The 11,666-nt window shown below is 45.5% G+C and overlaps 1 protein-coding gene across 1 annotated transcript; it reads right to left on the minus strand.

Moving 5' to 3' along the window:
- Positions 1 to 332: 332 nt before the first annotated feature.
- On the minus strand, positions 333 to 7,371 carry LOC144737370 (ly6/PLAUR domain-containing protein 2-like). The gene is made up of 3 exons (XM_078620040.1): positions 7,226 to 7,371; positions 4,770 to 4,892; positions 333 to 1,199 (listed from the first exon to the last, which is right to left on the minus strand). Exons 1-3 carry the CDS (start codon positions 7,275 to 7,277, stop codon positions 1,015 to 1,017), a joined length of 360 nt encoding a protein of 119 aa, XP_078476166.1. The 5' UTR covers positions 7,278 to 7,371; the 3' UTR covers positions 333 to 1,014.
- Positions 7,372 to 11,666: the final 4,295 nt, after the last annotated feature.

An 11,666-nucleotide genomic window follows, 5' to 3' on the forward strand; every position in this document is an offset into this window, starting at 1 on the left:
ATAACTAAATTACATCGCTAATTTAGTTATTTCATTTTTAAAAATATTATTTTATTATTATATTTTTTCACCTATAATAAAATAAAATAAATAAAAATATAAATAACTAAATTAAATCACTAATTTAGTTATTTCAATTTTTTTAAATGTTATTCTTATTTGTAATTTATTATTATTTTTTATCATATTTTTTCACCTACGTGACTTTACCCAAATAACCAAATAGAACGGTTTCGACATCCAGTGTCCCATCAGCAGCATCAGCAGAGTCGCTCTCGCCCGAGCCAGTGCTGTATGCCGTCGAGTAAATGACGTTCAGATCACGCGAGCGATGTCAGCAGATTTAGCGTTTATTTCGCGATAGACGGCACGACATTTTAATTCACAGGATCATTTAAAAATCTGTAATCAAACCACCACCACCGTCGTCGGCGTCGCACTGCAGGGGTGTGGATTCACAAGCCATTGCGACGTTTGTTTCATTGATTTCACATCTATAACTCCGGGAGGAATGCGTTAATCCGTACGCTCCGTCTGTCTGTAACGTGGGGGGCGGGTGGGGGTTGACCCGATACGCGTGGACCTCTCGTACAGAGCTGCGTTGCTAATTAGCAGAGGTCGCAAACGGGTTTTGATGTCTTACCCGTACCCGGCCGCACCAGGGTCGCAAACGGGTACCCGTACCCGTACCCGGCCGTACCCGTACCCTACCCGTACCCGGCCGGGTACGGGTAGGGTACGGGTATCGGGTACCCGATTGCGACCTCTGGGATGAAGCCATGTTGCAGGCGCGGGTGGGTTGATTCTCGGAACTTGAATTGTAACAAGAGACAAGACGTTGGGAAATGAGTGACAAACAGTTACTCACTAGTGACTCACGGTCTACCCGTACCCGTACCCGGCCGCACCAGGGTCGCAAACGGCTACCCGTACCCGGCCGGGTACGGGTAGCCGGGTATCGGGTAGGGTACGGGTATCGGGTACCCGGTTGCGACCTCTGCCTGCCGCCCTTTGCTAGAATCCCACCGCGCTGCTGATGAGAGCCATCGCCGTGGCCACGATGATGGAAGCCACGCGGCGCGGAGAGCCGGATACGTTGCACAAGTCGGTGGTGCAGCAGGAGACTTTCGTGCTGCCCACGTACAAGTTGATGTTCGTTGGCGTGCAGAGGGAGGCGCACGACTTGGTGTAGGTGCTATCTGCTCCTCGGGTCACGCAGGACGATGGCGATGATTTTGGTGGTGATGGTGGTGGTGATGGTGGTGATGATGGTGGTGGTGATGGTGGTGATGATGGTGATGGTGGTGATGGTGGTGATGGTGGTGATGATGGTGATGATGGTGGTCATGGTGGTGATCGTGATGGTGATGATGATGATGATGGTGATGATGATGGTGGTGATGGTGGTGTTGATGGTGATGTGATGGTGGTGATGATGGTGATGATGGTGATGATGGTGGTGATGGTGGTGGTGATGATGGTGATGGTGGTGATGATGGTGGTGATGGTGGTGATGGTGGTGATCGTGATGGTGATGATGATGGTGGTGATGGTGGTGATGATGGTGATGATGGTGGTGATGGTGGTGATGTGATGGTGGTGATGTGATGGTGGTGATGGTGATGGTGGTGGTGATGATGGTGATGATGGCGATGATGGTGGTGATCGTGATGGTGATGATGATGATGGTGGTGATGGTGATGGTGGTGTTGATGGTGATGTGATGGTGGTGATGATGGTGATGATGGTGATGATGGTGGTGATGGTGGTGATGGTGGTGATGTGATGGTGGTGATGTGATGGTGGTGATGGTGGTGATGGTGGTGGTGATGGTGATGTGATGGTGGTGATGATGGTGATGATGTTGGTGATGATGGTGATGGGTGGATTGGGGGTATGGGAGGAGGCAATGGGTGGGAGGGGGGTGGAAGATCAAAGTGACGTGAATTCCAGAATCAGAATCATCATTTATCTTGCTGGAGGAATCCGATGAGCTATAAAGCTCTTTTGCACACGTGTCCAGTACAGTCAGGTCGTCAGAACTGGAAAATGTGAATGTGGGTGGGTGAGTGAGTGAATGGGTAAGTGAATGAGTGGTTGAATGAGTGAATGGGTAAGGGAATGAGTGGGTCAGTGAGTAAGTGAATTAGTGAGTGAGTGAATGAATAAGGAAATGCGTGGATGAGTGAGTGAATGAGTAAGTGAATCAGTGGGTGGGTCAGTGAGTGAATGAGTAAGTGAATGAGTGGGTGAGTGAATGAGGAAGTGAATGGGTGGGTGAGATGAATGAATGGGTGGGTGAGTGAATGAGTAAGTGAATGAGTGGGTGAGTGAGTGAATGAGTAAGTGAATGGGTGCGTGGTGAGTGAATGAGTAAGTGAATGGGTGGGTGAGTGAGTGAATGGGTAAGTGAATGAATGAGTGAATGAGTAAGTGAATCAGTGGGTGGGTGAGTCAGTGAGTGAATGAGTAAGTGAATGAGTGGGTGAGTGAATGAGGAAGTGAATGGGTGGGTGAGATGAATGGGTGGGTGAGTGAGTGAATGAGTAAGTGAATGAGAAAGTGAATGAGTGGGTGAGTGAGTGAATGAGAAAGTGAATGAGTGGGTGGGTGAGTGAATGAGTCATTGAATGGGTGCGTGGTGAGTGAATGAGTAAGTGAATGAGTGGGTGGGTGAGTGAATGAGTAAGTGAATGAGTGGGTGGGTGAGTAAGTGAATGAGTAAGTTAATTAGTGGGTGGGTGAGTGAGTGAATGAGTAAGTGAATGAGTGGGTGGGTGAGTAAGTGAATGAGTAAGTTAATTAGTGGATGAGTGAGTGAATGAGTACGTGAATGAGTGGGTGAGTGAATGAATGAGTGGGTGAGTTAATGAGTAAGTGAATGAGTGGGTTAGTGAGTGAATGGGTAAGGGAATGGGTGGGTGAGTGAGTGAATGAGAAAGTGAATAAGTGGGTGGGTGTGTGAGTGAATGAATGGGTGGGTGAGTGAGTGAATGAGTAAGTGAATAAGTGGGTGAGTGAATGAGTACGTGAATGAGTGGGTGCTTGAATGAGTAAGTGAATGAATGGTTGGTTGAGTGAATGAGTAAGTGAATGAGTAAGTTAATTAGTGGGTAAGTGAGTGAATGAGTAGGTGAATGAGTAAGTGAATGAGTGGGTGGGTGGGTGAGTGAATGAGTAAGTGATTGAGTGAGTGAGTGAGTGAATGAGTAAGTGAATGAGTGGGTGGGTGAGTGAATGAGTAAGTGATTGAGTGAGTGAGTGAATGAGTAAGTGAATGAGTGGGTGGGTGAGTGAATGAGTAAGTGAATGAGTGAGTGAATGAGGAAGTGAATGGGTGCTTGAGTGCTTGAACTTTTGTCGCAAAACCGCACGTAGCCAACTGTTCTAATCGGAGGTGCGGGGTCTTGTGTAAGGTGCAGTGTTGAGTCTATGGGCAACGTTGAGTCTATGGGCAGTGTTGAGCCTATGGGCAGTGTTGAGTCTATGGGCAGTGTTGAGGAGTCTATGGACAGTGTTGAGTCTATGGGCATTGCTGAGTCTATGGGTGGCAGTGTTGAGTATATAGGTAGTCTTGAGTCTATGGGCAGTGTTGAGTCTATGGGCAGTATTGAGTCTATGGGTGGTAGTGTTGAGTCTATGGGTAGTGTTGAGTCTATGGGCAGTGTTGAGTCTATGGGTGGCAGTGTTGAGTCTATGGTAGTGTTGAGTCTATCGTGTAGTTTCGAGTCTATGGGCAGTGTTGAGGAGTCTATGGACAGTGTTGAGTCTATGGGCATTGCTGAGTCTATGGGTGGCAGTGTTCAGTCTATGGGGAGTGTTGAGTCGATGGGCAGTGTTGAGTCTATGGGTGACAGTGCTGAGTCTATGGGTGGCAGTGTTGAGTCTATGGGTGGCAGTGCTGAGTCTATGGGTGACAGTGTTGAGTCTATGGGTGGCAGTGTCGAGTCTCTGGGTAGTGTTGAGTCTATGGTAGTGTTGAGTCTATGGGCAGTGTTGAGTCTATGGGCAGTGTTGAGTCTATGGGTGGGAGTGTTGAGTCTATAGTAGTGTTGAGTCTATCGTGCAGTGTCGAGTCTATGGGCAGTGTTAGGTCTATGGGCATTGCTGAGTCTATGGGTGGCAGTGTTGAGTCTATGGGGAGTGTTGAGTCGATGGGCAGTGTTGAGTCTATGGGTGACAGTGCTGAGTCTATGGGTGGCAGTGTTGAGTCTATGGGTGGCAGTGTCGAGTCTATGGGTGACAGTGCTGAGTCTATGGGTGACAGTGCTGAGTCTATGGGTGGCAGTACTGAGTCTATAGTAGTGTTGAGTCTATGGGCAGTGTTGAGTCTATGGGCAGTGTTGAGTCTATGGGTGGGAGTGTTGAGTCTATAGTAGTGTTGAGTCTATGGGCAGTGTTGAGTCTATGGGTGGGAGTGTTGAGTCTATAGTAGTGTTGAGTCTATCGTGCAGTGTCGAATCTATGGGCAGTGTTGAGTCTATGTGCATTGCTGAGTCTATGGGTGGCAGTGTTGAGTCTATGGGGAGTGTTGAGTCGATGGGCAGTGTTGAGTCTATGGGTGACAGTGCTGAGTCTATGGGTGGCAGTGTTGAGTCTATGGGTGGCAGTGTCGAGTCTATGGGTGACAGTGCTGAGTCTATGGGTGACAGTGCTGAGTTGATGGGCAGTCTTGAGTCTATGGGTGACAGTGCTGAGTCTATGGGTGACAGTGTTGAGTCTATGGGTGGCAGTGGCGGTGAGGAGTAAAAACGCAAGGCGCTACTCACAGACAAACGTCGAGAAGACGGTGGTCATGCACGTCCCATTGCCACCTGAGCAGGTCTCGTTCCCCTGCAAGTTGCATGCCGAGTTGCTGGAGGCCGTGCATTTGTAGCACATCAGTGCGTTGCCTGCAGCAGCAACAACAACAACAAAAACCATAATCAATGGAAAGCAAATATAACACTGGTCAACAAAAAAAAGTTTTTTTCTGGCCTGGACTTTTGCAGCTGTTTTAGACTAATTTCAGGGTGCTGATTCAAAATCTGATCTCAAATTTGCTCTTTCACATCTCACTTTTTATGCTATCGGCATACCCCATTTTCATTGATTTTACCCGAAATTAACTCTGTCACTTATGATTGCAAGTTGTTGCGAGTCAGTGACTGCTTTAGTGTTAAAATAGGGCGCTGTATTTTTAGGATAGTGTGTTTATAATATCATTTTATATCGATATCCATATTTATTTAATATTTTTCTTCTGCAGTTTTTATTGAAAATGCTATATTTGATATCTCAAAAACCTGATGTGATGCCAGATTTGGAATCAGCACCCCAAAATTACCTTATGCCAGAAAAAGTGTGTTGACCAGTGTATAATCGATGAGCGATCGATCGATCGTACCGACTGACGTGGCACTGCAAGCTATCTAATGAATCTTTCAGCGTTACTCGTGGAGATAAATGTAAATTACGCTTTCAACTAATTTTTTGGTTATTTATTTTCCATAACACCGATTTGTTTGATCGCCGAAAATATATCTAAGTTGCGTGTGTCGTTAAACCCGCCACCACCCGACACAGCAAATCAGTAAGCAGGGGGGGGGAGGCTTGTCCCGTGTGAACACAACACGTGCCGATCCCCTTAGACCAGTTCAGCTCTAACCTGTTTGTTGTGTTCGCGTTGGAGAGTTAAAGCCACGATGCACATTCACAAAGTTGAGTCGCGGTGTGGACATTTGTTCCGGTGATCACAACCTGCAGTTTAACACGGAGGCCGTCGAAACAATGGGGCCTGCGTAATGCGCCCAAATACAAAGGGGCCGTCCATAAATGACGTCACGCGATTTTGGACGATTTTTGACCCCCCCTCCTCCCCCCCCCATCGTCACACGGCGTCACAAAAAGTCAAACCCCCCCTCCCTCTTTAAATATGACGTCACAAAGCTCTGTACCCCCCCAAAAAACATGTTTCAAATTGCTTTAAACTATTGTCATTGTAGTATGTATTTAATGTGGCGCTGCACTCTGATGTTGTAGGAGAAAACATTGAATTTCGATTTAAAGCTTTCGTGACTGCAGGGATTCATCTTCTTGGTTATTTCGGTAAAGTCACGTAGAAGGGAAATAATAAAATAATAAAAATAAAACATAATAAAATAATTCTCACGACGTTTCGGCCACAACGCAGCAGCCGTCCTCAGGTGAAGAACGGGTCTGTCGAGAAGACTATAAATTAAATTAATTATATTTTATTATTATTTTATTTTTTCCATTCTACGTGACTTCACCGAAAGAACCAAGAAGACAAAACACACTGATAATATAAGCATTGGACAATGCCTATTACTATATTTTGGTACTGGCAAATGAGGTCTAATGATTTACAGTCTTGTGTAAATGTTCTCAATGTTGTGGAATGGCTCTCCAACAAATCGGTGTGGCCGTACTTGTGACGAATTGGCACATTCTGTTCACGTGACAAAACCCCGTGACTAATTGGCTGTGTCGGGTGGTGGCGGGTTTCACGACACAACATTTATTTCGATTTAAAGCTTTCGTGACTGCAGGGATTCATATTCTTGGTTCTTTCGGTAAAGTCACGTAGAATGGAAATAATAAAATAATACAAATTAAACATAATAAAATAATTCTCACGACGTTTCGGCCACAACGTGACTTTTCCGAAAGAACCAAGAAGACAACATTTATTGTTACGGGATCTCACCCCCCCAAAAAACACCCCTGTATAATGGATAACGATGATGTTGGATGATGGTGATGATGTCTCCTTCATAATGATGTTGGATGATGATGGTGATGATGGTGATGATGACGATATTGAATGATGATGGTGATGATTTATCCTTCGTCATGATGTTGCATGATGATGGTGATGGTGATGATGACGATATTGAATGATGATGGTGATGATGTCTCCTGCGTAATGATGTTGGATGATGGTGATAATGGTGATGATGACAATATTGAATGATGATGGTGATGATTTCTCCGTCGTAATGATGTTGGATGATGATGGTGATGATGGTGATGATGGCGATATTGAATGATGATGGTGATTATGATGATGACGACGATGTTGGATGATGATGGTGATGATGGCGGTGATGATGGTTATGGTGATGTTGGTGATGATGATGGTGATGATGATGGCGGTGATGATGGTGGTGATGGTGATGCTGCTGATAATGATGGGGATGATGATGATGATGATGGATCTTACCAAGCGAGAAACTTGACACGAACAAGACGAAGATGATCACCCTGCAGTCCATGGCGACTCGGAACGTTCTCCTAGATGCGACCTTGACTCGAAAACTTGAAACCTCCACTGTCGATTGCCTCTCGTGAGGTTGCTGAGTGATCGGTCTGATCCCACTTGCTCTTATATAGCTATCCTGGCTGCACTGCTCACCACTCACCCACCCACTCACACGCCCACTCACTCACCCACCCACTCACTCACCCACTCACACGCCTACCCACTCACACACGCACTGCAGCAAACTTTTCTTGTGCTTGTAGATTGATTGTCCTTCCACAGCACCTTTCGATTAACACGGTTGGCATACATCCGGTGCCATGTACATACCACACTGCTAGACATTACACTACACTCCTATACATTAAACTATTACACACTACTATACACCACACTATATGCTACACTACTATACACTACACTATACACTACACTATACACTACACTAAACACTACTATACACTACACTATACACTACACTATATGCTACAATACTATACACCAGAGGTGTGGACTCGAGTCATGTGACTTGGACTCGAGTCAGACTCGAGTCATGAATTTGATGACTTGCGACTCGACTTGGACTTGCATAACAATGACTTTGTCCCACCTATGAGATGTGGACTCGAGTCATGTGACTTGGACTCGAGTCAGACTCGAGTCATGAATTTGATGACTTGCGACTCGACTTGGACTTGCATAACAATGACTTTGTCCCACCTCTGCTATACACTACTATACACTACACTACTATACATTACACACCACAACTTACAAATACGCTACACTATTATATTCTACACTATTATATACAAAAATACTATATACTACACCATATTTTACACTACACAACTATACACTACACTACTCATACTATACACTTGACTATACAATACACTATTATACACTACGTTACTACTATATTCCACTACTTACTATACAGTACACTATACACTACGATAAACTAACCTACATTTTGACTTAAAACTTTCGTGACTGCAGGAATTCATATTCTTGGTTATTTCGGTAAAGTCACGTCGAAAATAAATAAAATAAAAATTAAATAAAGATTTAAAAATAAAAGCAATTTTACTTTATTTTCTAATTTAAATTATTTTCCTAAATAAATTTAGTTATACCTGATGACGACTGCTTGTGTTGCAATCGAAACGTCGTATTCTATTGAATTTATTTTCTCTGTACGTGACTTTACCGAAATAACCAAAGCGCAATTCCTGCAGTCACGAAAGCTTCAAATCAAGTTGAATTTCTTTAGAACTGCTTTTCCTTTGTTGTCCGATTAGCAACGGTTGGCTACGTACGGTGCGATGCAAAATAAGTTTAATGTACACACACGCGACACACATACACGACACACATACACGACACACATACACGCGACACACATACACGACACACATACACGCGACACACACACGCGACACACACATACACGACACACACATACACGACACACACGACACACACACACACACGCGACACACACACGCGACACACACATACACGACACACACACACACACGACACACACACATACACGATACACACAACACACGACACACACAACACACACCACCAAACACGATAACCATAATTTTAGAAAATAGATTTACGTATTAAAATTATACCTTTGGCAAACAATTTCTGAACCATTTGAGTAGCCCGGGGGCTGCTCAAGCTGTCCCTTGGTAACGCCAAGGAGATCTTTAGAAATGAAGGGAGATGCGTCATATCGACTAACCCCCCCCCCTCCCTCCAGGTGAACAGAAGAAGCATTTACACCATTGGAACCTCATTTGCCAGTAAAAAATATGATAATTGTTTTTTTTACCCTTATATCTGACAACAAAACTGACACCTTTTTTTTTTCAAGGAGTCATGTTTGCATAGAAAAGGTTTTTGGCGTCATCTGGTCCAACACCATGTGAGACTGGGCTCTAAGGAAAGCTGTCTCGGGTGTGGACCAATCAACTTCAAGGACAGTGCACATTATCAGAGTTATGTTTTTTGTTTGCATTATGACTGCAGGTATTGTGGTCTATGCAAACATGACTCCTTGTAAAAAAGGTGTCAGTTTTGTTGCCAGATAGAAGGGTAAAAAAACAATTATCAGAAGAAGTATTATGAAGTTGAGATCGGTAGCAAACATCATGGACAGAGCAATCTGTTGCGGCATGGACAAGACGGCAGTGACGTGCACAGGGGTGGCGCAGTGGTCAGCACGCATACGGAGGTCCGGGGACTCACAGAGAGACCCATAGACTCACAGAGAGACCCACAGACTCACAGAGAGACCCACAGACTCACAGAGAGACCCATAGACCCACAGAGAGACCCATAGACTCACAGAGATACCCATAGACTCACACAGAGACCCCATAGACTCACAGAGAGATCCATAGACTCACAGAGAGAACCACAGACTAACAGAGAGACCCATAGACTCACAGAGAGACCCTTTGACTCACACATAGACTCATAGACTTACACAGAAACCCATAGACTCACACATAGACTCATAGACTCACACAGAGACCCATAGACTCACAGAGAGACCCACAGACTCACACAGAGACCCATCGACTCACAGAGAGACCCATAGACTCACACAGAGACCCTTAGGCTCACACAGAGACCCATATACTCACACATAGACCCTTAGACTCACACAGAAACCAATAGACTCACACACAGACCCTTAAACTCACACAGAGATCCATAGACTCACAAATCGACCCATAGTCTCATACATATACCCATAGACTCGCACAGAGACACATAGACTCACACAGAGATCCATAGACTCACACATAGTTCCATAGACTCATACAGATACACATAGACTCACACAGAGGCCCATAGCATTTTTAAGAATATATTTATTTAATTTGCACCTTTAGCAAACAACATCTCAACCCTTTTGATCAAAGACGTAGTCGTCTTGGCCGAGCGACCCGGGGCTTCTAAAGCTGTGTCTTGGTAACGGTGAGGAGATCTTTAGAAATTAAAGGAAGGGAACAAACGCTCGATGTCGCATTGAGTTTGCGTTCCGTGGCGAACGCGATCGACAGAGAAATCCATTGCGACGTCGGTGGCGAGGGAGACGTTAGCTCCCTCGCCTCGTATGCAGGAGGTCGTTGGTTCGATCCGGGACCCTGACGATGCCTGCCTGCTGTTGAGAATCACGCGAGGATGCTATAAATATCCACGTTATGATGATTATGAGATCAGCCACTTCGTTGAATCTGTTATCACGTGTGCTAGCCCAGGGTTCGCTTCTGAAAAGAAGGGCTGCATGGAAGCCTTAGTGGAACCTTCCACCCAGCAAAATAAAAAAAAATAGTTTTGTTTATTAATTGTCTGTGTCGGGTGGTGGTGGTCGTGGTGAGCTAATGACACATTTCTAATTACGCGATCTAATCCCCCTCCTTCTCCCCCCCTGCAAAAAAACCCCCTTTTATCCCGATTAATATTTGGTCGCGAAAGCCGATATTAGCACCACCACTACAACTACGTGTTAAAATATTACGCGATGTTACGTAACTCGCGGATCAGCTGTCGAAGCCCTCCTGAGCGCTACATCACTGACGACCGCGCGACAGGCATCATGACCCCCGTGACAAAAGCGACAATGATTGATGGGTGCGGTTACTACGCCAGTGGGTCTCTACGCGAGTCTGTGGGTCTCTGTGCGAGTCTATGGGTGTCCGTGTGAGGGTGCCGGTCTCCATACCAATCTGTGGGTCTATGCGAGTCTGCGGGTCTTTTTTAGCGAGTTTATGGGTCTCCATGCCAATCTGTGGGTCTCTATGCGAGTCTGCGGGACTTTGTGCGAGTTTATGGGTCTCCATGCCAATCTTTGGGTCTCTATGCGAGTCTATGGGTCTCTGTGTCAGAGTGCGAATCTCCATGCCAATCTGTGGGTTTCTATGCGAGTCTATGGGTCTCAGTGTCGGAGTGCGGGTTTCTATGCCAATCTGTGGTTTCTATGCGAGTCTGTAGGTCTCTATGCGAGTCTATGGGTCTCTGTGTCAGAGTGCGAATCTCCATGCCAATCTGTGGGTTTCTATGCGAGTCTATGGGTCTCGGTGTCAGAGTGCGGGTCTCTATGCCAATCTGTGGGTCTCTATGCGAGTCTATGGGTCTCTGTGTCAGAGTGCGATTCTCCATGCCAATCTGTGGGTTTTTATGCGAGTCTATGGGTTTTTGTGTCAGAGTGCGAATCGGTCTCTGTGTGAGCCTAAGGGTCTCTGTGTGAGTATATGGGTCTCTGTGTGATCCTAAGGGTCTCTGTGTGAGTCTATGGGTCTCTCTGTGAGTCTATGGGTCTCTGTGTCAGTCTATGGGTATCTGTGTCAGTCTATGGGTATCTGTGTCAGTC

The sequence above is a fragment of the Lampetra planeri genome, chromosome 69, assembly GCF_965212315.1.
Source record: "Lampetra planeri chromosome 69, kcLamPlan1.2.h2, whole genome shotgun sequence".
Taxonomy (NCBI): domain Eukaryota; kingdom Metazoa; phylum Chordata; class Hyperoartia; order Petromyzontiformes; family Petromyzontidae; genus Lampetra; species Lampetra planeri.

Bases quoted from the DNA above. Each gene is read 5' to 3' on its own strand.
- LOC144737370 (XM_078620040.1), bottom strand. From the start codon at position 7,277: ATGGACTGCAGGGTGATCATCTTCGTCTTGTTCGTGTCAAGTTTCTCG. The intron at 4,893-7,225 runs GTAAGATCCATC...TTGCTGCTGCAG, and splicing joins CGTGTCAAGTTTCTCGCTTG to GCAACGCACTGATGTGCTAC. The intron at 1,200-4,769 runs GTGAGTAGCGCC...CCCGAGGAGCAG, and splicing joins CGTCTTCTCGACGTTTGTCT to ATAGCACCTACACCAAGTCG.